This window comes from Cupressus sempervirens, chromosome 1 (genome assembly GCF_028749045.1).
Source record: "Cupressus sempervirens isolate cs-2001-9-10 chromosome 1, ASM2874904v1, whole genome shotgun sequence".
NCBI lineage: Eukaryota > Viridiplantae > Streptophyta > Pinopsida > Cupressales > Cupressaceae > Cupressus > Cupressus sempervirens.
Genome location: NC_143118.1, coordinates 509337001 through 509363953, shown reverse-complemented (window position 1 = coordinate 509363953; position 26953 = coordinate 509337001). Strand labels below are relative to the sequence as shown.

The 26953-nt window shown below is 35.3% G+C and overlaps 1 protein-coding gene across 2 annotated transcripts; it reads right to left on the bottom strand.

Annotated features, from left to right (window-relative positions):
• Window positions 1–387: 387 nt before the first annotated feature.
• On the bottom strand, window positions 388–25809 carry QQT1 (P-loop containing nucleoside triphosphate hydrolases superfamily protein). 2 transcript variants are annotated; one of them, XM_089829287.1, is made up of 11 exons: window positions 25627–25809; window positions 25154–25533; window positions 4138–4182; window positions 3585–3664; window positions 3343–3417; window positions 2046–2149; window positions 1715–1871; window positions 1318–1405; window positions 1144–1216; window positions 737–867; window positions 388–637 (listed from the first exon to the last, which is right to left on the bottom strand). In XM_089829287.1, exons 2-11 carry the CDS (start codon window positions 25243–25245, stop codon window positions 592–594), a joined length of 891 nt encoding a protein of 296 aa, XP_089685413.1. In that variant the 5' UTR covers window positions 25246–25533; window positions 25627–25809; the 3' UTR covers window positions 388–591. The 2 variants fall into 2 exon arrangements, with proteins under 2 accessions (XP_089685413.1, XP_089685410.1); XM_089829284.1 differs by having other exon boundaries at window positions 25154–25522; window positions 25627–25764.
• Between the last annotated feature and the right edge of the window lie 1144 nt (window positions 25810–26953).

Sequence of the window (26953 nt, the reverse complement as noted above, 5' to 3'; positions counted from 1 at the left end):
AACTTTTTCATAAATTATAACTGATACAGTAATGTTCCTTTCTTTGAATACTAAGTTGATTTTTCTTTTGCTTTGTTTTCTGGTTTCCTCCTTTCAATATGTTATGCAACTTATCATACTTCCATACTTCTTGAATATCTCAATGTTTATATGTTCCTGCACCTGCTTTTACTCTCCCAGCAATTGAAGATTAACATGCAAAAGCTTCAAGTTCCAATATAATGAAAATAAAATGTTTTGAGATGAGTACAAATGAAGGTATACAGATACGATGTTTTGTTTAATTGAATGCATGATCTATATTACTAGTCTGTAAAATGGTAATCAATCAAAAGTAATTCTACAAATTATCACCATCATATATATTAGCATGATAATCAAATACAATTACTTCAGAATAGAATAGGGAGTCTTCTTCCCTACCAGTCTACCACTTCTTTGAAAACTTGGAGAAAATATTTCTTGGATGCTTTATAATTTAGGTTGCCATCTAAAGAAATTTATACCTAAAACACCTACAATTCCTGTCCCCCCACCAATAATCACACTAGTACATCTCAAATAAGCATCTCAGAGCACCCTAGCTTAACATCAGTCGTCCTCATCCTTAATGTACTTCTCTTGTACTGCTGCATTTGTAAACTAGTCTGTCAAGGAGGCAATTCACAGCAATGTGATGGAATATGATCTCAAATAAAAAATCGAAAGTGTGCATGACATGATAAAAAAAGGATATCTATAATAATCCCAATCCACAGGTCCAGCTGCTATTTTGCTGAATTCAACAACATTGCTTTCAATGCCAGAAAACACATATCCATTTGCTTTATCGATCAATTTAACAAGATAACCAACACTCTCCTTGTCCTTCAAAAATTAAACAAAACTGAAGAATTCAGAGCAATTAAAGTAACTACACTGAAATGTAAATGAAATTTAAAAATGCAACCTACCTCCTGCCAATAGAAACAACCTAAGCACACAGGACAATGGAAGTAACTCCACTAAAATTTACGCAACAAGCAATCTGCATGCAATGTCATCTAACAACTATGACAACCTACTGCTAGCATTTACCCCATGACCCCGTGAACTCCCACAGACAACGAAACATAATACACATAGAAGTCCCCAGGCACAAACCTGAATGTCCAATGGCGTAAAACTAACTAGAGAAAAGTCTTCCACCACCTCACATAGTGCCTTGGTGAGTTTTCTGCCATAAAAAGAAACACTAAGTTTCACTACCAAAAGTAACTGATTATGGACCTTAGCAATGCTAACATTATAAATTATTACATGTAAGAAGTGTATAACCTGTATTTGGAAGAACGGGGATCCTCATCCAGATGAGATTGTAAGTAAGATAAGTCCTGTACATCTGTGTAGAACTCTAAATTGAAAGCTGCACCAAATAGTGTTCTTTGAGTACCATGTTGAAAACATGTAACTAACAAAACAAATACTAATTAGAGTTATTTCATTAAGCACTTGAAAAATAAAGATCAGGAATACAGAGTTTCTATATGGCTTCTGAAATACAGATATAATGACGAATAACTTGACTCTTGATGTCAATTTTGAAGATGAACAAAGCCAAAGCTCTCCATTATGATAAAAACAAGTTTCACCAGCATGCATAAGCTTTCTTCCAAAACAATCATATATAATGAACCATCACTATACTGCTCAAACAAAGAAAGGATATGTTTACCAAGCTTGCCATAACTTTCAATAAGATCCATCTTCGACAACACGTTAATATGTGGCAGTTCCAAATGTAACATTGTTGTCAAGGAAAGCAATAATGCACTAATGTACTTCCCAGGATCACTGCACAGGTGAGCATCAACTAAGTGTATAGCTGTCAGCTGCATAGACAAGAGCCTGTATTTAGTTCCAGCAATGCAATCTTGTTATAGATCTTGCTGTCAATGAACTGAGACGGAGAAGCTTCCACAACAGACCTTAAGACGAGCCCCTCTACAATATGGTGAAATTTTCTGAATGTAAATAGCATATTACTTACACCTTAACTAACATACCCTTAAGTCCATATTTTTTGTCAATCCAAGGATGACATTCTTTGCATTTGAATGAAGAGTGAACAGCTCAACCTGCCCAGGAAAGTCGAAGAGAAAATAGTGATCTGCAAAAATATGCAACAACAGAATAGTGAAAAACAGATCGAAGTGATCCTGAATATAGTACCCTCATTTGTCAATCCAGGTGCCATAATTTAGTGTCATTTAGTGGAACATAAACACAAACTGAAAGACTAATCCAATCTACTGAGTAAACAATCATTGATTATAACGAAAAAGAAAATCACAACTTATTCATATGAAGCACAGACAGCAGAAGCTAAGATGTGGAATATACAGATGATGTCTCAAGCAAAATCAGATAAGTCATGAATTGCTTTATGGAAGGCCAAAGACCAGAGCAAGTAGGAGGGGATGCTATTTGATCTTGCATATTTCTACATGGCTGAAGATCTCCTTGATCATATAAGATTCACATTTATTAATCTATTGAAGACAAGATGCAAAATAACATTGGAATAAATTACACTGAATTTCAATTTGAATCATTCTGAACAAAAGCGATACTCCTTGAAATTACATCAAATTTTATGGGCTGTTTTGAATTCTATAAAGTGACTTAAGAATAACAACCAATAGAAAAAAATTTGTGGGGTTTGTGAAATGTTTTACACCCCTTAGCTGTCTAAGTTTTGTTGTGTCTTTGTCCCGTGTCATTTTGTTGTGTGCATTGCTTATCTTTTGGATTTGGACCACAGGTGTTTAGTGTTACACCTATTTGGATTCAGATTTGGGGACCCTTCAAAACCTGTTTTCTTAATCAAAAACTAACCAATGGAAAAAGAGTCAATAGAAAAAGAGTTTTAAACATCCATACGTCAACATGAATATTATTTGAGCTAGTGATTTAAAGAAGGTAACTTATTATCCTACTTGCCAGGACCATAAAAGTCTTCCATTCAAGTAAACAAATTTATGGTTACAGTAGCAATAGTAATATCATACTAGCCAACAATCTGAAACTCTCCATTCGATTTCCTTGATTGTATATATTAGATATTAGTTATTTCAAAATATTTGATCGGAACTGACAGACCTATCTACCGTAAACCACAAAACATACTGAACCTATGGCTATATTTGGACAGGATTAAAAAACCTTGGATATGAGAGAGAGCAAAAACACCTCAAGAGACGAAACAGAAGCTCAAAATGCAAATCTTCGCAAAAAACTGCAGAAAAACTGAGCATCACATTCTTCAATGTTAAAAAAACGCTACTTTTCAATTTCACTCACCCTTTGAAAGAGGCTCTAGTTTTGACTGCAACCAGTCCATGTTCTTCTCCAGGTAATCCATGCAGTAAACCAGGCCTTGCTCACACAAAAACAGATGTTAATGAATGCCCTATCTGAAATTCTCAAGAACAAACATTTACTTTAAATTTGGTTTATTTAGTTGAGAGAAAGATCTCAATGTTCAATCAAAAGTCAGGTGACATGCTTTATCTAGTGAATGCCTATATTCTAACAACTCTTACCTCCATTAGGACCAAGCCCATGCTCAGCCATAACATCCTCAAGCTTGATTAGGTCCTCGATATTTACAGCACATTCACAGCTAACATTTGTTAAGGAGAAACTGAAAATTTCAGCAGTATCTGCGAGTATATACAAAACTGAAAACCGCAGAACGGTGAAGTGAACAATTGCAGCCACATTCAACTGAAAAAAGGGGGAAAACAGGAACTGAACAGACATCTATATTTACTCAGGTGTAGTCATCCAAGGGGCTGTTTTTGTCCATCTTATGATCAATTGATGATAATATCAATAGTTTACTAAACAAGCCTATTTTACTGATAATCATCAGGGGAAATTATGGCAAGTAACATATCAATAGCATTTACTTCTTATAAAAATAACAGTCAAAACAGTTTCTCACCCACCATATCCATGCTCATTTACTCCAAATATCATAAGTTGAATACAGTGATACTATTTAGTATTTTCAATAACCTCTTTGCCATCATGATATAAATCTTGGAGAAGAATGAAATGCAACCATATCTATTAAAAGAAAGATGAGGATACGGCAATGCATCATTTGCTGGATCCAAGTTGATAAATGCTACCTTCCTGAAGAAGAATCAGAAAATTTCTTACAACAATAAATACCTGAATCATATAGGATATTCATATAATTATATAAATAACATTTATATAAATAATAAGTTTAATAGCATTAAATTTTTGCTTGAAATGTGATACCTAGAGTATATTTTAAGTACAGTTTCTTATTTTTCTCAGAAAAAGTTCTATTTAGCATTTTATGATAGTACATAAAATTTCAGGCATCATTCCAAAATTTTGTGGAAGAGAAAACCACTGTACCACTATATAATAAAAAGGACGATGGATGAAACAAATTATTGCCAGCAATTTCTGGTGAAGCAGTTGTCAAATAAAATATATTGTAAACACAGCTTGAATCCAAATCCAGCGTTACATCCCTTCATTATTTCAGGCGTCATTCCAAAATTCTGTGGCAAGAGGAAACTCTGTAATACTATGAAGTAAAAAGGACCATGGATGGAACAATTTATTGCCAGCAATTTCTGGTGAAGCCATTGTCAAATAAAATCTATTGTAAACACAGCTTGAATCCAAATCCAGTGTCACATCCCTTCCTTGTGACTGTTTTATTTTGTAACTGTAATAACTACATCCTGTGAAGTGTGGCAATGACAATTTATTGGTTTTCAGTTAATTTGGCTAGTAAGAATAAATATGTATATCTCATTCTGTTAATAGAAATAATATTAAGAGGAATTATATAGTTCTTCTGTGGAAAATTTGGGAATGAATTGCAATAGAAACTCCATGGAACATTGATGCATATTCATATTGATTTTGATATCATGAGATTATGACAATGACATGGATATCCAATCCTTCCATTGTAAAGTTTCTGCAAATTCTGATTGGAAATGTTCAGTAAAATCTGCAACAAACTCTGTCCTAAGGTATTTGCCTTTATGAAGATTTTATGTCTGTTCTTGATTGCTGAGAATGATCTTCTTGTTAATCTGAATATAGAAGAAGTTGTGGCCTTTACTTCTGATCTAAATATTATATATATATATATGCAATAAATCGATAGGATTGTATTGCTTGAAGAAGTAGACTTAATTGTAATTATCTGTTCTTCAATCTGCAATACTAACCTTCCTATATACCTGACTAAAGGCCATAACACTCCAATGGACATGTCTCTTATCTAGGTCGATACATATGCCTCTTCCTTAAATCGGCGACTTACAAGTTATAGTTATAATTAAATACTAACACACACATAGTGATTAGATTAGTTTTAATGTCACATAACACTTCTAGGAAGTCACTGTTTCATACTAGGAATAATATATAAGGCCATAGATAGTATATAGGTTTAGAAGAATAAGTGCAAACTACACTTCCAAACCTGTAGGTTATCAAGTTATATTCTTAACACTTCCTCTTAACCTGATAATCATACAGAGAGGTATCATATCTAGCAACATCAATACAGATGTATAAGCAAGAATTAATACTCTACATCTGTCTGTATCTTCTTAGTATTAGGTATCATAGAACACATGATACAAAGTCATATTACTAAACCTATGATATGATAAATCATTGTTGCTAGTGATTATATACAAGATAAACCTAAAGAGTAATTTAATTTCTTCATTTATCCAAGTTGTGACTCATAGAAACTGGTATTTCTATATCACAACAAGATCCTAAGTTTAAGATCTACCAGAAAACAAGATAAACCTAGAGAATACTAAAATTATCCCTTTATCCAAATTGTGACTCATAAACATAGCAATGTCTACATAACAATATGATCTTGAACTCATCTAGATCTTACAGTAGAACTCTATTGTTTAGCACATTATCTAAGAGATCGTCACCTCTCACAATGTTTTTGTACAAGTGTTCATCATTTCAGAGATCGTCACCTCTAAAATAATGAATACAAATGAATTACAATTCAACCATACCAAGTCTTCTCCTGAAGTGGTATATCTTTACTCTAGATAGAGGTTTGGTGGGAATATCTATTGTCTGATCTACAGTGCAAATGTATTCTAGTTTTACAGAATTCCAGTCTACCATATGTCTTACATAATGGTAAGGAATTTCAATATGCTTGGACCTATCATGAAACACTGGATTCACTGAAAGCTTGATGGAACTCTGATTATCACAATGAATAATCACAAGATTCATAGTTTGTCCAAATAATCCTACAAGTAACTTCCTTAGCCAGACTGCTTCTCGAGAGGTCATTGTTGCTGCAATGTATTTGGCTTCTATGGAGCTTTGAGCTACTGAAGACTACTTTCTACATATCTAAGATATCATAGCTAATCCTAAACTGAAACAACATCTTGAAGTACTTTTTCTATCTTTAACACTTCCACCCCAATCTAAGTCAATGAATCCATGCAAGTCTAAAGCAACTTTCTCATATTTGAGTCCAAAATTAAGAGTGTCTTGTAAGTATCTCATAATGTGTTTAACTGCAACTAGGTGAATTTCCTTTGGCTCACACATAAACTGGCTTAAGGCATTAACAACATAGCAAATATCCGGTTTTGTATTTACTAAATACATAAGGGACCCAATCATCTGTCTGTAAAGAGTAGAATCTATGGAAGGTGATTCTGCTGCTGCTTCTTTAAGTTTATGTAAATTAGTCTCCATTAGAGAAGACATAGACTTGCAGTTCCACATTCCAAATCTCTTCGAAATATCATATGCATACTTCCCTTGATTAAGTATGATACTGTCAGAATTCTGTCATATTTCCAATCCTAGGAAGTAATGGAGAAGGCCCAAGTCTTTCATCTTGAATTCTCTAGTTAGATCTTTCTTGCAATAATCTATAAAATGATCATCCTTTGTTATTAGTAAATCATCAACATACAGTATCAGCATTACCATATCATCTTTAGCTCTTTTGTAATATAAATTTGGATCGGCTTCATTCTTGGAGAATCCTAAGCTGATGAGACACTTATCAATTCTTTCATACCAAGCTCTTGGAGGTTGCTTAAGCCCATAGAGAGCTTTCTTGAGCCTGCAAACAAAAATGTTAGGATCATGAGTTTCAAATCCTTTAGGTTGCTCCAGATATACTTCTTCTATAATCTTTCCATTTAGGAATGTTGTTTTTACATCCATCTAATGTACTTTCCATCCCTTTGATGCGGCAATTGCTAAGACTGCTCTTACGAAGGTATATCTGACAACAGGAGCAAAGGTTTCTTCAAAATCAATCCCTTCTTTCTGAGAAAATCCTCTGGCTACAAATCTAGCTTTATACTTCTCAATACTACCATCAACAGCATGCTTTATTTTAAATATCCACTTAGAAGAAAAAACAGATTTTCCTTTAAGTCTTGGAACAATTTCTCAAACATCATTTTTCATGATAGATCGGTATTCTTCTGTCATAGCTTCTTTCCAAGTTGTATGTTTAATAGCATCTGAAAGATTGGTTGGTTTCGTTTTGGATAAATCACTCATGTTTGTTGTATAACTAGAGAATCTTTTAAGTCTTTTGCTTTCTCTGACTGTTCTGGAAGGTGCAGCAAAGTCTTGAGCTGCCTCAACTATTTTAATGGCCCAAAGTGGTCTTTTCTTTGAATTTTGAGTTTCTTCAAGGTTCAGATTTTGAATTTCATCCTCAATTTCTTCTAAGTTCTCCCTCTGGAACCCAGATTCACTATTTCTTTCAGAACTAGATAAAGGGGAAGGCTCTTCAGAACTTAGGGCTCCTTTAAATGCAAGATCTTCAAAAATCACATCCCTACTAAGTTCAATATTTTTTTGTCCAAGTATGAAAATCCTATATGCCTTAGATGTTTCGCTATACGCTACAAAAATACCTTTCCTCCCAGAGGGTTCCAACTTGGTTCTCTTTTCTTTAGGAACATGGATATATACAGGACACCCAAAAATCCTAAGATGACTTATATTGGGTTTGACCTTAGTAAATACTTCTTCGGGAGTTTTATCTCTAAGGTAAGAGTGAGAGCTTCTATTTTGAATATATACAACAATACAAGAGGCTTCTGCCCAAAGATAATATTCTAGATTTTGATCAAATATCGTAGCTCTAGTAGCTTCTATAATTGTTCTATTCTTTCTTTCTGCTACCCCATTGTGTTTTGGATTTTAAAAAACAATGTACTACCTCTTAATCCCTGATTCTTTACAAATACTTTTAAACAAATCTGAAGTATATTCTCCTCTGTTATCAGTTCTAAGGGTTTTAATTTTATATTTTGAAAGATTTTCAGTTAATGTTTTGAATTCTTTAAATCTCTTTAGGATTTCTTCTGATTCTTTGCATTTTAAGAAGTAAATCCATTTTTTCCTAGATAAGTCATCTAATAAGATGTAATACCAAAATCCTCTAAGAGAAGGAACAGACATAGGTCCACATAAATCTGAATTAATTAATTCTAGTACATTATTTGTTTTTCTAGTACTATCAAGAAAAGGACTTCTGGTGTTCTTACCCAAAGCACACCCTTTGCAAATACTTGAGTGGTCTTTATTTAGTTTAGGTAATCCAGTAACCATCTTTTCCATAGTTGATAGAGTTTTGAAATTTAGATGTCCTAATCTTCTGTACCATATTTCATTTATATCTACGGCTTCATGAACTAAGGCTTGAATAGATTGACTAGATTCTGTGTTTAATTCATACAAATATCCTTTTCTTTGACCAATTAATTTTGCTTTCTTGATGGAAGAGTTCTTTGCCCAAGGTAATACTTTGCCATCCACGAATGCAACACTATGCCCATCATCTTCAAGTGTTGTAATTGAGATTAGGTTGCTTTTAATTCCTGGTACATAGAGTACACCTTTAAAAAGAAGAGTATTTCCTAAGTTTAGTTTCAAAGTACAATTTCAAATTCCTTCAATGGAGTGTACTGAATTATCACCAATGGTAACTTCACCATTAACCTTATCTGATAAAGAGTCTAGTGTTTCTTTGTATCCCGTTATATTTCTAGAAGACCCACTTCAATCACCCATGCTTTATTTGAAATTTCATTTGATAGTGAGGAATACAAAACACGGTTCTTAGGATCATAAGTATCTTATTCCCTAATAACATTTGTACAGTTTGCTTGTTGTTTGGAATTTTCAGGACAATTAGATCTGTAGTGTCCAAATTTTTCACATTTGAAACACTTTATTTTAGATAGATCTTTCTTGGGTTTTCCATTCTTTTGATTTCCCTTTTTCTTCTTGAAATACTTCTTCTTGCCCTTATAGGAGTTTGTATTAAGAACATGTAGTTCTTCATCTTCTATTTTTGGTTTCCCTCCTTTCTTTAGTTTTTTGGATTCCTCTTGAAGGCAATCGTTCTTAAGTCTGTTAAAGTCTGGAAGATTATCTCTGGCACTTATTCCTTGTGCAAATGTCTCCCATGAATCTGGCAATCCATCTATAGCTATTAGTGTTAATTCTGTGTCACTAATAGTGATTCCTATACTTGATAGTTCATCTCCAATGCTGGCAACTCTCAGGAAGTAAGAATTTATCGATTCTCCTTTCTTTATCTAAATGTGATTCAATTGTCTTTTCAGTGCAAGAACCCTAGTTGCATTGTTTACTTCATATGCATTTCGTAATGCATTCATCATATCAAGGCAGTTTGATGTTTTGTAAGCACAGGTACGATATCATCTTTACTCCATCTAAAATGATTTGAATGGCCTTTCTATTTCCTCTGCTCCAAATAGATTTGTGAGGTTCAACTGGAGATTGTTTGGATGCTCCATCAACAAATTGTTTTACATCATTCTCTTCAAGAATCATCGTGATTCTGAATTTCCAGACATTAAAATGTTCCTTCCCATCAAACCTGTCCTTGGGTCTAATTGTGTATGCCATTGAAGATAGGATATTGTTGCTAGATATATACAAAGTCCGGTTACTGAATTTTGCAGAGCCTAAGTTTGACTACCAAAGCTTTGACACAATGTAAAGTTTCTGCAAATTCTGATTGGAAATGTTCAGTAAAATCTGCAACAAACTCTGTCCTAAGGTATTTGCCTTTATGAAGATTTTATGTCTGTTCTTGATTGCTGAGAATGATCTTCTTGTTAATCTGAATATAGAAGAAGTTGTGACCTTTACTTCTGATATATATATATATATGCAATAAATCGATAGGATTGTATTGCTTGAAGAAGCAAACTTAATTGCAATTGTGTGTTCTTCAATCTGCAATACTAACTTTCCTATATACCTGACTAACGGTCATAACACTCCAATGGACATGTCTCTTACCTAGGTCAATACATATGCCTCTTCCTTAAATCGGCAACTTACCAGTTTTAGTTATAATTAAATACTAACAAACACATAGTGATTAGATTAGCTTTAATGTCACATAACACTTCTAGGAAGTCGTCGTTTCATACTAGGAATAATATATAAGGCCATACGTAGTATATAGGTTTAGAAGAATAAGTGCAAACTGCACTTCCAGACCTGTAGGCTATCAGGTTATATTCTTAACATCCATGGCAGTGGATGCAGGAGGAAAAACTATCCCGCAAACAGGGAAAGAGTATCATCGTATTGCAATGCACGAGCAAACAGTGCAAATCAGGAATGTCATCCAAGCTTGAACATCGACTGTTGTCAGTTACTTAGGTCGGGGATGTGGTAATTCGATACCTAGTTGGTCTAGCTAGTGCTCTAGGCATAGAGGTCCCTCTTTGATTTTAATAAACAACATTGATAATCATTATTTAATTTATCCCTGTATGTTTTGCATCTCGTTCTCATCCAAAGTGCTTCATATTGTTTGACTCTTCCTCAAAAAATATATTTATATATATGTACAGCTATGTGTATATGTGTGTGTAAACTCATAATGCTGTTCTTGACATAATGTTAAATAAACAGTCGGGCCTTAAAAATCCTTGTGTTTGGACAGTCGCTTCTGAACTAAGCAGAAACAATTATTAACTGGCATATTCAATCTTAACATACAAAGGACTGCAGCTAACAAAAAAGAATCCACCATCTACTAAAGAATACCTGTCATCGTGCATATGTTCATCAATCAAGTCACACAAAAACATTTTTGTTATTCTCGACCAGCAATTGACATTTCCAATCAGCTGAAATCTCAGTGAGAGAGCAGAGGGTGGATAACCTAGGAAGAGCATTAGCAACGGCATTTTTTTCCCTTAACATATTCCACATTAAAATCAAATGCTTGAATTTTATTTATCCACTTATCTTGACATTGATTGAGATCCTTCTACTACAAGAAATTCTTAAAACTGTTATGATTGGTCCAAACAACAAATGTTATACCCATTAGATATTGTCTTGGCTAGCACATGCATGATCACTAGCATCTCCTTGTCATACATTGAGTTCAACCTCTCTGGCTCTCTGAGTTTCCTGCTATTGAATGCAATAGGGTGCCTGTCCTGTATCAGAACAGTAGCAATCCCCTGACCCGATACATCACATTCAACAACAAATGGCTACATGAAATCAAGAAGTGCCAATACTGGACACATGCTTATGACTCCCTTGAGTTTCTTGAGTGTCACATGTGCCTCATCAGACCAATGGAATGCACTCTTAGCAAGATCTTCAAGGGTGATGATGATTGTGAGAAGCCTCTCAACTCAAATATATTCTTTGGAGGTGGCCAGTCTAGAATCACTTAAATTTTCTCCTGGTGTACCTTAACACTGTCAGCTCCAATCACATGCCCTAGATAAAGAGTCTCGGTCATAGCAAACTCACATTTGGAGGCCTTTGCAAATAGAGACTGTGCCTCCATTATACTCAAAATTACATCCAAATATTGTAACTGACCACTCCATGTCTTATTGTAAAAATTTATCATCAAAGAAAACTGAAACATATTCCTACAACGGCTCACAAAATGTGTGATACGTGCAAGACTAAAACATTGTGGGTCCATTTGTGAGTCCCAATGGCATGACAAGGAACTTCAAGTATTTGTAGTGACAATGAAAAACAGTTTTATGTATATCTTCTTCCCAGACACAAATCGAGTGATAACTTGAATGAAGGTCAATTTTGGAAAATACATGACCCCATGTAACTCATCAACAAGCTCATTGATACTTGGAATATTGTACCTATTTTTTATGTTCTTCTTGTTTAGGGCTCTGTAATCTATACACATACATAAAGCGTTATCCTTCCTTTTAACTAAAACAATTGAAGAAGCGAAGGGGCTAGAGCTAGGATGTATGTGGGTCTTTCAAAAGTTCCTTGATTATTTTTTCGATTTCCTCCTTAACATGGTGTGGGTGTTTGTAGGGTGTAGCGATAACTTGCTTTGTGCCCTCCTCAAGCTCAATGACATTCTCAAACCCATGATCAGGTGGACAACCAAGAGGAATATCCCCAGAAACTAAATTGTGCTTGTACAACAATGTTTGGATATCTATATGATATTGTGGCTCACTACTAGAGGAAAATTCGCTTGATACAAAACACTAAGTCGTCCACTGCACATCATCATGCCTGAATAGAGTCTTTATCCTCCATTGAAACCACTCGAGGACCACTAATTTCCATAGCCGTAAGCACAATTTTCTTATTATCAACCATAAATTATAATTAACTTTGTTTAAAATCTTGAACATACCGATCAAGTGACTCTAATCATTGAAGTCCCAATAAGGCATCCACATTGCTCAGTCCAAGCATATATAAGTCGTATGTTAATGTGTAATCTTCAAGCAATATATTTAGCTATGGCACTCTAGTGCAACTAGGCAGAAAACCGTCTGCAACTATAACACTGAATCTAAGAAGTTCCTCGGCCTAAAGTCCACATTTCATCATCAAGCACTCATCAATAAAATTGTGTGTGGCTCCACTGTACACTAAAGACACCACTATTGTCTCTTAAGGACACCTTTCAACTGGAAAGGATGCTTGTGAGGAACTCTAGATAAAGTGGCAATGCATGGAGTCTCTCTAACTACAATATACTCCAACTCTATCTGTTGGGGTTGATCCCCCTATGCATTATCCTCATCAGTACAAGCCGCTCACTCATTCTAATCTTCATCATTAGATATGACCTTGATCAATGCGCTTTGCCTTTCCCAAGGGAACAACAACCATGCTCTGATGGCTCCTCGCAAGAGAAGTATAACTTCCTCCTCAATTTATTCCTTGACACTCAAAAATTTTGGGAGGCATGTTATTTTGCCATTTAAAACTTTTTTCATCAAATTTCCATGGGCTGAAACTTTTCTTTTGTAGCTGATAAGAGGGTGTGACTTCAAGATCAAGAGCTGTCCTAATGGCATCATTTAGTGCGTTAGGCTTATGAACCTTAACGAGTCCTTTCAATCTCTCACGTAATCCTTCTACAAAAAGCATTCTAACTCGCTTTTGTGACATTTCAAGAACCATGATTGAAATTTTTTGGAGCTCATTATGTATGTCTCCAAGTGTCCCACCTGTTGGAGTTGAGCCAAGTCCCTATGATAAACCTATGTCTTTCCCTATCAAAACGTGTAATCAACCTGCTAACACATTCTTCATAAGAATGAATCATGGCATGATCTTGAGATACCAGTCCATGGTGCCAACAATCAAATACCACTCTTTCCAAATGCATTGCAGCAAACTAAATAGCCTTATCCTCTTCCATGGGTTTAAGTGCAAAGAATGTATCGATCTTATGTGCCCATGACCTCACTGTTATCTTTCTGCTGCATGAACTGTTGGTAAGGGAACCTATTGATGTGATCGCTCCACTACAACATGCAAAATCAAATACTTAATGTTTCAAGGAGAAGCACTTGATCCCCTCTTGATATAAGGTCATCTCTCATGTTAAGCTTGCAAAGTAATATCATGAAATGACTTAAAGAATCCTTCTTAATTGTGGACTTCACTCAGTTTTATAATGTGATATGTTGGCTATCAGAAAGGGACTTACACTATTCGTTCAAATGGATATAAACTCTTTCTCTTATAAATTTGGCTTTACAATGTGCAATGAAAATATAGTTTTGATCTTCAAACCTCTCCACTTCAACTCAAACTTAAACTAGCGAACTTCTACTCCTAATTTTGAATGCAAGGAATCATGGATGACTTGGACTCTACTGGATGTAATCTCACCAGTGACTCCACCCACCTAGTGGAAGCTTCTAAGGAACACTCAAATGGTTTTCAAATCAATATCTCCTCCCCAATCTCATAAAATAAATGCAAAGTAAAGATTCAACACCAATTGAAGCAAATTGCATTCAATCATCAGCTTACCACACAAGGCCCTCCTACCATCAGCTAGAGGTTAGAGGCCCGGATTTGTTCAAGTCAAACAAAAAAATCCCACAAAAACTTCCATTCAACTAAACTACTTCAACATGAAAAGAAATCTACTCCAACTGAAAGATTGAGGAAACCATGCAATACTTCAAAGCAATATTATGTAATCCACCATGAAAAAACAACAATGAATTATCAATTACTTTGATAAGCATTATAACAACAACTTCGTCAAGTCCCTCCCTTAGCTAATCTATTCTAGTCTCCTACATTAATAACTCTCTCCTACTCTAATCTCCTAAGCTCATGAATTACAAATAAGAAGGCCTTGGCCTTTCATAGTAGTTCCATTACAACGAAGGCCCAAGATTGATCCATGATCAAGGGCCAAGATTTAATTTTACAAACCCTAATTAAGGTTGCCAAACTTATAACCAATTACACGAGGCCACCAATTCATGGGAGAATTAAAAAATTACAATGATTTTGATATGCAATGAGAAAAAGGACACTTGGCCTATTGTGATAGACTGTGCTTGAAATTGAAATTTTCAAATTAGAGGTGATAAACAATTGCCACCTCGTCATCCTTATGCTATGCTTGGTGTCTTGGCTTGTAGAAGATGTTTGTTAAAACTACAACTATTTCTTGCTCGATAATTAGAAAGTAATTTTTGATTGACTTTTCAACTCTTTGAGGATGATGGTGATGGTGTATGCTTTCAAATAGCTTCCCTCGAAACTCCTCCTTCCCTTTGAAATTTCCTTATGGTCTTGATTTGAATTTGCACTTAGGACTTGTAAGCTTGACATAATTCTTGATTCTCAAAAATGTCCTCGCATGGCTAGATTTTCTCTACTTTCCTGAATTTCCTCTTGGTTTCAATCTAAATTTGCGCTTTATCTTGGACACGAATCCTACCTTCTCACTTGAGCCCTCGAGCTTGACCCATCTCCTTGTAGTACCCACTTGAAGTTTTGAGGCCTTGATCATCACCTTGCCCTCTAAGCTTCTCCCTAAATTCACCTTGCAAAACAAAGGAAAAAAGTATTAAGATCGCCAAAACTGATTAGAAAACATGAAGGAAAATCTAAAAGTTCCCATTACATTGCATTGACATCAAATGAGGCAAAAGTGGATTTTCTCAAGTTTAAGATCTTTCCCTTTGCAAGTTTTAATATTAAAATCTGATTAAATAAATGAATTTCATGATATTATATACCCAGATTTGTTCTCCATTCCCTGTCTCTAATTTTGAGGATAAATCTGCCTTACATGCCCACAATTATTGCCTTCCCTAGAAGTTTTATTTTTCAAAGTTTGATCTGTTGTTGCTATGGAGAAAATCACCTCCAATCCAAGGAGAATTTGCTTGCAAAATGGAGAAGTTAATTACTTACAATGCAGAGCTATGATTGCTTTGGAGAGATGTTGAAATGATTTGCAAACACCCCCATTAGATAGGTATCCAAGGGGCCTAAAGTGTACATCTCCCTAAGGGGTCGACCTGGGATCACAATTTTTTAATTACCAATCTTGAAAATGACAAATGTGGGTATTTCTAGAGGCTTGGAAGAAATAGACCTTGGAGGGAAATCCTAAGACAAGAGGAGTCCCACCAAATTTCCACTGTGGGAATCCTCTGGTCAAAGGATTTCCACCAAGCACGATAAAAAAAATTCATCCCAATTTCAATTACTTAACGTTAAAATTCCTTTCTCTCACAACTCTCCAATCTGCCCACTTGATTTTTTTTATTTTGCATGAGGAAAATAAGGCTAAAGGGAATGGGGAAAATTCCAAGTTGAGAGGCTAGGAGTGAAATCCCAAGGAGAGGATTTCCATGGTGGGAATCCTCTAGTCAGAGGATTTCCACCATGACTTGGCGTCTCCTCTTTCACTTTAAACATATCACGGCTTTGTAGACTTTTCCCCCACTTACCTTGTGATCACTCGAATGACTTGCTTTGCACTAATTTAGCCATCCCAAGGAGGCAAAGTCTTGGAGTTGGGGGGATTTCCACGGAGGAAATCCTCTGGAGAGAGGATTTCCACAAAATTTATTTAGCACTTTATTTCCTTACTACTTTCAAAAACTTCATCATTATCAATCAATTTCCCTTCAACTCAACATCCCTCACCTCTAACACCTGCTTGAAATCAAATTTGGTGAAAAGTGAAAAGGGGGAATTTGGGTTTGAGAGGATTAAGGTGGTGGGAATCCTCTAATCAGAGGATTTTGACCACCAACTTGATTTCCTTGTAATTTTACTACCAAATCTTGTTCCATTTCAACCTCTCTTGACAACTTTTCACTCCATTTTTCCTCTCGACATTGGATTCATGCCTTAGACTAGATTTAGTGCCTTAGAGGGTGATGGAATATTGGGCTTGGAAGGATTGATGTGGTGGGAATCCAAAGAAGATATGATTTACACGATGGGAATCCTAAGTAGAGAGGATTTCCACCAAACATGATTTTGCCACTTAGACTCCCAAAACTTGTCATTTCTCACCCCTGATGCTATTCATATTCAAGTTGCCATGCCCTTGCATGATTTTGGATCAATTTTGAGTCGTTGAAAGGGGTGGAAATCCTAAGGAGAGAATTTTCATAGTGGGAATCCTCTGGTCAAAGGATTTCCACCAAATATGTTTTCAGCAATTATCATTGGGAAAATTACCATTTCCCCTTCTCTTCATCTTTTTAACATTGAATCAATCAGTTTGTTGCCTTAGCAAGGATCCCCCACAACCAAGTTTTCATCACATTCCCTTTAACTAATATGAAATCTTGAGAATTTGCGAAGAAATGATAGCTGGTGGAAATCCTAGAGTTTGAGGATTTTCACAGGGCCAAATCCTCTGATCGGAGGATTTCCACCACTTGCCAAATTTGCTCACAATCCTTCTCCCATTTGCTAAGCATGAAAATCTTTCTCACTTAAACTAAAACTCTACCCTTCCACCACTACTTAGGCTACGAAAATACCTCAAAAGGACGTCAAAACCCTCACACAAATCCCAAATAACTATTACTTCCTAGCAGGCCAAAATTGTTCAAACTCTCCATCGGACATGTAGACTTGAAAATGTTGCCAACTAAAACCACCTCAGACAACGACTCCTTCTGCTATAGCAAAAAGAGGGGATCCCCATTTGCAATGGAGTAATGTTGTGAAAACCTCACAACGGAACCTTATTTAAGGCTTCCTTATACTCCTCGGGGTTGAGTGCCATGTCTGGTTGACCTTCTAGGCCCCCTGTTCTATCTCTCCAATCTATATCTTGCCTTGTCTTTTCGATGGTTCATAAACTGATTCAGATTTATTGAACCCCTAATTTGGTCTGCAAGTGCCATATAATCATCACAAGCTACCATGACATCATATGTGATATGGGTCTCATCCACTTCTTCCTCAAGAACTTCCTTTTCAGCTTATCTTCGAGGTAAAAATGTAGATCATAGTGGCTAATGAAGCCTTGTGTTTGCTTTTTTAACAGCATTAGAAGTTGCTCCAGCAGGATTCTCTCACTCCACTCCACTTCTTTTATCATCTTGATTCCTTGGTTGTGGCTGTACCCTTAAATTGCCAATTGCAATCGGAAGTTCTTGTTGAGACTGAATGAAAGTTTGCATCATCTGCTACTGTTGTTGAGCCAAATGTGCCAGAACATCCTGTATTAGGTTGACCATTCCCACCATCATTCCTTTGTTCTGCCATATTCAGAGGATCTTGTTATTCTTCTTCTTTCAGATGTTTTTGTTCCTATTGTTCTACTCTACTTTTGGTTAAATATATGTGCAAAACAATCTCTCAATAGCTCATAAAGTCAATTCAAACTGATAGGCAACGCAAAAATCTTACATGCAACTAAAAGAGTTGGCATGCACTACTATTCTTTCCTCAAGTTTAATTGGAACTTAAGGGCTTGATTTATTACACTAAAATAATAACCTAAGAAGTACGTATGGAAATATAGAGGCATTGACAATCTTTAATAAAGTATCCTTGATTGAAATTGAAAATCCAGTTGACATGTTCACCATTTACAAATAATTATTCCAAGGTTGAAACTATTTACCACTGACCTATTTAGAGTTTACAAATAATGTTCTTTGTCATAGTATTAACCTTCATAAATGTAACAACCACTTTTCTCGGGTCTTAACTAACAACTAGCATATCCAAGAAATACAGTTATTACTTCATATTCATAGAAAGACAGCTATATCAGTTATGTTCGTGTGAATGAGATTAATGGTTACAATCAATTAAACGGAAATTTCATAACTAACAATTGAAGACACCATCAATGAATTTAACAAGGAATTTAAACTCTACATACCATAGAATTCAAAACCGAAATCCATCTAGGGATGCTTCTGCAAAACCCAAGTTAGTCCATATATACCGCTTAGGAACAAATAGTTATACCACTTTATCGAAATGACAAATACCATCAAATACCACTATATCCTTTAGGGCATCAAATATCACTATATCAAATAGGGTATCAAATACCACTGTATCATTTAGGACATCAAATACCATGTATCATCCCTTCTCTTTCCATTGCTAACTATGGCAATAACATACAGTTACAAGATACGCTCATATTCATTATTCACGTAAATGAAAGACTGAAATAACAATCCATCCGATAAACCTACCTCTTGCATATAGATATATTCCATGTTCAGTTGGAAGATCAACCGATCTAACTAGTTGCTAATTAAATTGACGAAAAAAGTTGCTTTCATTAAAGGAACTAATTGAATCGACGATATAAATCAATCCATCATATCTTCTAATTGTATAAACATCTTATCAGTAAAATACCTTTTACCAACAAATGTTTCCAAGCATAACGTATCTTTGTCTAGTGCATTTCCTGACATCTTGTGGAGAGGGGAAACATTGTCAAGGGATTAACCTCCCAACCACAGACCCTTAAAAGATCCCCACATAATCTCATTCGAGAAAGGCCCTCCCTACCCAGAAATAAACATGGAACACCTTGTCCATCCACTGAGCATCCTGGTACTAGAGTATTAACCCACAGCTCAACTAAACAACAAGATCTAAGCAATGGCTTATCATGAGCTGACTCAATTCTTCAGATGTGATTATTTGTTACTGATTTATGTTTACTTTATCATGCATGAGTATTTTCATTCTCCCCCTTCATCTTGAACATGTTGGTCCTCGCACATGAATTCCTGGGCGATTCCATAAACAAAATTTGATTATTGTTTATAAAGTACTGATATCTCATTAATGCTCAAAATTACTCTACGGCATTATAGATGAAAGATTATAATCCTTTCCAATATTAAACATGTGAAGAGGGATCATGAAGATCATACACAGCAAACAGATTATATATAGAGGTAGAAATTAAATGCCATTGTTTTGAAGATGAAAACCACCTTATACGCATCCATGACAAATAGCAAGCAACTATGGCTACCAACATGGAATGCATCTGCATAGGAATACAGCTACTCCAGACCACAAGGATACGTAACTCAAGGTATCGATACCAATCTAAACACATATGAATGTTGTATGTAATATAACCAACAACAGAAACAAAAAGCATTCAAGTCAGCCATACATGTCCACAAATGGTCGTATAGACACCAAATCTAAGCACATGATGGATGCAAATATATGGAGAAGCAGCAGAGATTGAGGCCTGATAATATCATGAACAAACAAATAAATGATTATACCATGGAAGCCATAAAAGAAGTCGTCAAGAGTTGAACCAATATCATGGATCAAGCCTGGCTTAGAGATAGGTGCTTAGGCAGTGGTCCAAACATGGTATGAGACAAATATGCCTTGCTACTCTCCAATGTGAGAGAAGAATACAACTCCATTCAAAGAAAAATACAAAACGCTATCACGAGACTGCAATCAGGTTTCGCACATAACAAAAAAAGGATCAATTTGATTGATTCGAAACAGGGAGCAGGTTGAGGTATATCCCATGGCAAAAGTCTCATCCCATATAAGCAAATCCATGCTCGGTTAGAAGAAAGAACAAGAAAGTGGCGATGGAGGAGTTACAATACCAACAAGAAATCATCTGCACAAATATTTAAATGGCCATCTCAAATTATAAGGACCAATGGAAAATAAAATAGAATATGAAAGGTGGCCATGCATGAAATAATATTAGGCCACAGCCAAAGTGAAAGAAATAATAATATTGTCTTACTATATAGTATCATGGTATCTATAGATACCTATATATGTATGTATGTATATACGTGTACATGCGTAAACCCCAACCATATATTTCTTACGTATACGCCAAATATCAAGTATGTGTATACATCCTTAGATATATAATTGATTTACGTATATCCATATATATATATATATATATATATGTATGTTCATGTATAGATATTTAGGTATCATGATGTCAATATGATAAGACATGCTTATACACCAAGCAACTCCAACCAACAACACAATTACAAGTGTACAAACTTGCTCAATTTTCAATTCATGCTTGGTGATCTCTTTTACGATTAAATGATATGTAATTTAACAGGTTAGCTCATGGTCATCCAATGTACACTCTTGCTTGCTAGTCGTTTACCCTTAGCCATGGTGATTCAAGGCTCATACCTATTAGCTCAGTGATGGCAGTGCCCCCCGTGCCCAATTCCTTTCTGGCAATGCTTCCCCCCTTCAACGTGCTCCTGCAAGGGAATTCTCCACAATTATATCATATTCCTCAATATAATAACAATTTACCATAACCAATCATTATTCATAAACCATCATAATGGCTAACTAGCATGCCAACTTCCTATAAAAGTATAACGATTAACCATCTTACCCTTTCACATGATCGTAACTAATTTTACTTATCTAACTTCACAGGAAACCTCAGCGACTATATGAACAATTTTAAATTGAGCCAAAAATTGGGATGTAACACATGGTCTCTCAATAATAGTTGTAAATATTACTTGCCTTCTATTATGATTGGACCCCAATAGAAATACTTGTGTGGTGATATTTATTTCCTGATATATCTAAACAAAGGAGGCCTCCAATATTAAACAAATCTCCAACCCTAGAGGACTCCTCCCAAAATGAATTGAGCTCGGCATCATTCTTTTAATTAATCCTCAGCTTCAACATATGTGATAAACATTTCAATATCCCACAAATATGAGAATTGCCTCAAGGAGAGAATTGGGACCTGCAATATTGTGCCAATTCAATATTCAAAATAATTGTTATTCTCCAAAACCTGATTTAAATATTTCAAATCTGCAAATACCTTTATCACTGCAAATTTGTTTCTATTAGAGACTTCATAAATTTGGCTCAGATGTAGACTCTGTCATGAATCCACCATTTTGGAAGAGCTAGGTTTTTGTCCAGCCCTTCTATCAATCTTCTTAAGGTTCCTGTCTTCAGAGATTTGCTTCATACAAAGCTTCAACCAAATTATCAAATCTTCCTCCTTCCAACTTCCTTATAAAGAACTCCAATAGGCATCTAGAACATTAGGCTGATTATATTTGGAGAACTGTATTTAACAAAGTCACATTTAATATTTTATTATTGCTATTCAATTAAGTTGATTAATACTGAGTCATTATTTGAACATTTCATTTGTTTTTTTGACAACTTAATAAAAATCAATTTAATTAATTGTCACTAGAAAGTAGGGGACCTTAACGTATTGGCTGATTGATGTTCACAAAAATTATCTCACATTTAATAGAGAGTTGATTTTTTATGAAGGTGGGCCTTTTATGGTCTTTTATCCTATCCAGAGTTCTAAAGATCAGCCTATGAAGAAAAGAAACTTGGGTGTTAGGAATCCATTTGCTTCACCTAGAGAGAGGAACTCTGAAGATTCTGAACCTAAACTGGTGAATCTCCTAGGCGTGACATTGCACTACCAGACTTCCATTAGGATAACCTAGATCAGCATCCAGATGATTTTGTTAAATGAAGTCCAAGTCATGATGATCATCCCAATTTGGAAGAAGACGGTTCTACTCTTCGACCTAAGTTGTGGGAAAAAGAAATTGGTGATGTTCAAGATGATGAGCTTACTAAGAATAGATCATCGAGAGCCAAGAGCAAGAGCACTATCAATTTTTCTCTTATGACCAACATTCAAAGTGTTTGTGAGCCTCAGACTTATTCAAAGGCAAAAGGTATACTTTAATGGGAAAAGGCTAAGGAAATTGAGTATTTCTAAAGAACAACGCTTGGGTTTTGACAGATCTTCCACCAAGGAAGAAACCATTGGCTGCAAATTGATCTATAAAGTGAGGTACGAAGATTATAGAACTATTGATAAGTACAAAGCTCAGTTAGTGACTGAAGGCTTCCTGCAGAAAGGAGGTGTTGACTATGAAGAAATCTTTGCTCCTACAACAAAGATGAGGACCATCCAGTCAATTCTAGCCATTGCAACACTGTGCAGTTGGAAAGTCCATCAAATGGACATGAAGAGTACCTCCCTTTGATGGATTGGAGGAAGAAGTCTATATGTCATGGCCTTTTGGTTTCAAAGTTGCAGACCAAGAGCACCAAGTATGCAAATTGAACAAGGCTCTTTAAAGCCTAAAGCAGGCCCCTAGGGTTTGGTACATCAAAATTGATACCTATTTGATTGTACAAGGTTTTAGCAGAAGTCATCGAGATCCAAATTTATATGCCAAATGCACTGGTAATGACATCGTTTTTCTTGTCATCTATGTTGATGATATTATCATACTGCTAATAGGGCACAATTGCTTAAACAAATCAGATTTAAATTACCTCGTGTATCTGATATGACTGATTTGGGACTTCTGCAATATTGTCTCGATGTAGAAGTTTGGCAGACAGGTTAACAGCATTTTCATCTCTCAGTTGAAGTATGTCAGGGGTTTGCTAAATAATTTCAGGATGACTGATTGCAAGCCTTCATCTACACCTATGGAGAAAGGACTGAAAGTATTAGCCTAATCAGATTCACCCATATTCAGTAAGTCAGCTTTTAGGCAACTAGTGAGCAGCCTCATCTATCTTACAGCCACTAGACCTGATCTAAGTTATGATGTGAGCTACATATCTTGTTTCATTACAACCCCCAAGGCAGAATACTGGGTTGCACCAAAGCGTGTATTGAGATTTGTGAAAGGAATGCCAAACTTTGGCATTCTATACAGCAGAAGCAAAGATCCTCTGCTGTTTGGTTTTACAGACTCAGGATTGGGTAAGTTTTGTTGATGATAGGAAGTCTGCTTCTAGATATGTCTTCGGTCTTGATACAAGTGCAGTCACATAGACCAGCAAGAAGTGGCAAACGGTAGCTCTTTCCTTGACAGAAGAAAAATATCAAGGAAGTATTAAAGCAGCATGTGAGGCAATATGGCTACAGAGGATGTTTTGTTACTTGAAAATATCTGAAGCCCAGGGACCTTCAACCTTGTTATGTAGAATCCATGCCAAGAATCTAATCTCCATTAGCAAACCAACATGTTGAGTTTCATTGTTATTTTATCAAAAAGCTTGTTGAAGATGGAAAAGTGATGTTTTGATATGTTCCAATTGAGGACCAAACTGCAGACATCCTTACCAAGTCTCTAGGCCAAGACAAGTTTGTAAAATTTCGAGGACAATTTGGTATAGCTGATAGAATGACCATTAAGGAAGGGTATTAGAATGATATTGTTATATTTCTTATTTAGGGGTCACTTAATGTGCTTTAGTTAGTTAAGTCAATTCCTATTTCCTATTTCAGTTCACAATTGTTTCATTTAGAAACACTGTTCTTGTAATTCTTTTAAATGATGCTTTCCATCTCCATTGTGAATATAAAAACGAATTACTATTTCCCTTTTGACACTCCTCTTGTTCTGGGGAAAAAGATTCGATTTCACTCCTCCAAAAACTCTATACACTGGAGCCGTGGGATGAAGGTTAAATATATATATTGAACTTTCACAGGTTCACAAAAGCTGTCAAGTTGAAGACAAAGGAGAAAGGAAGTATGTTATATTGTACTCTTGTAGACGAAGATAATACATATTGGCCTCTTCTTGGTAGATTTTTCTCCTACAAGGGTTTCTCCGCATTCAATTTGTGCTGCGATGTCTTTATACGGTTTGTTGATTTCTTTTGTTGCCGATTGGTTTAATCAAACTCCATATGATATTCTACAGTTAAGGTTGAATGGAATTTTTCATGATAAAAGAACTAAACGTCATATTTGTAAACCTAATTTTCAAATTTCCATCTAACAATTGCAACAACAATAAGTTTTATCGACACTCTTCCTGCTTAAGATCATGCTACAGAGAATGTTCTTGACTTAGAACCATGGAGAGTTAGTTACAATCAATTGATCACAATCAAACGACAAACTTCAGGAATTGATATTGGAACTGTTGCAAGTTGTCAGTAATTAGTTTCATCCCGATTTACTCTTGTGGGTTGACTCTATGAAAACATCTATTTACATCTCTGAAGCGACTAGAGAAACTGAAACATGGTACAGAAACCTGCATTCCAAACAACCTTTATGGCTTCATCTGATTCCTGGGATTCGGGCTACATTTTGACAGCCTCCATTTACGTATTTAAAAACATAAATGTAAAATTTGAGTAGCAGAAAGCCCAGAGAGAAGTTGCAGCTGATCCACATTGGAGAATAGAGAATGAAATATATACAGGACAAGATGTGTAGTACCTGCCAATGAGAGAGAGGAACTGAGACATGCCGTTGCAATAGGTGGTCTTCCCTGAACCAGGCGGGCCGATCACCACTTGTCCAAAAGCCATTTTTGCCTTCTTGCAACCCCAATTCGTATTAATCAATGATTTTACCCATTCAAATGGTCATTCACTTTACCCCAGAAATCGTAGAAGATGTGCTGCGGTAGAATTGAACCCCTTCGTTGTGTCAGCTAACCACGCATATTTTCTCTTCTATTTCAATTCTGTAATATTAATTGAACCGGAGCTCGTTGAGCTGGAAGTATATTTTTAGCCTACGTAATCAGTAAAACTATCACTTCGTACATCCGTTTCCTCAGAATGATCACAATGCTCTGTTCGCCTGGAAAACCCCTCCAAAAAACACAAAAAAACATTGTTTCAAAATAAATCTGTTTGAGCAAAAAATAATCCGAATGGTGAAATCAAACTTTTGTTTATGAATACCTGCACCAGATTTATGATCAATGAAGGTTCTCGATGTCGCTACGACTACTTGATATCGCATGGGTTTCTTAAGCGAAAGTCATGAAGCAAAATAAGGGATTCTTCATCACTTTGAAAAACAGAGAGACTGTTAGCCACCCTATTCCAATGGAAGGGCAATCGTGAAATTTTCACACCTACGCCATATGTTTTGATACCGGCAGGCATATTTAGTCTTGTTTGAAAAAAAATAACATTAGGACATAAAAATTTATTGTTTTAGAGAAGTTTCATAGTCATGTGCACAAATAATACTAGGAGACCATAAAAAATTACTGCCTTAAGAAATTAATTACAGAACATGGTGAGGAAATGTATTCCTTAAGCTGGTGAGATGTATCCTTTGAGCTGCTAGTAAATGAAAGGAACGGCTTTGAGTGGCATAACTGAGGATGTGATTGTATAGATGGGATTAGGAAGGTAGATGGAAGATGTCTAAGGAGGGTTGGGAGGATCAAATTTGTATGTTTTGTAGGATGGGTACAATTGAAATTGAATGGCATTTTTTAAGAATGTGTAGCATACAATAATATTTAGTCTCGTTACAATGTCATCTTAAAAGCGAACAACATGTAGAGTTTATTTGAAGAATATAAGATTAACCAAATGGCTAGATTTTTGGTTAAAATCCATAGCAGAAGATCGAAAATGGAAAAGGATATGGAAATGGCTTAGTGATATAAATCTTTCAATCCTTTAGACTATTTTGTTTCGTGGACATCATTAAAAATCTTTCAGTCATTCATTCTTGTCTTATGTTATGTTTTTGTATATTGATTTTATTAATTTATTAATATATTTCTTTTTATTTTTTCTATAGACATTTGAATTGTGTTGTTTTTTTTTTAAATTAGATTATTTTCATGTATTCTCATAATCATATATTCAACCTCTTATCTAACAAAATTTAAATTCAGAATTTGATCTGCAAATCTAATTCATCTTTTCGTAAAAAATTAATTGAACACGTGCTTGGTGCAATTTTATGATATTAGCATTTAATGCATCGTTGTAATATCAATCTTAAGTACACATAGCCTTTGTCATTTGAGACTATTGAAAGAGTCAATAATATCAATATATTGTAGTTTAGTACATCAAAAATATCAATGAGTATGTATTCTAATATCCTTTCTTATTATCTTCAATCTTTTGACTTTTTCCAAGGATTGCCTAGAAAAGCAACAAAATGATAACTTTTCAAGGAAATTTATTTACCAAGCTATGTAAAAGAGCTATATTTCATTATGTACTGGGATAAATCTAACTCGAAAGGACTATTGGTTGT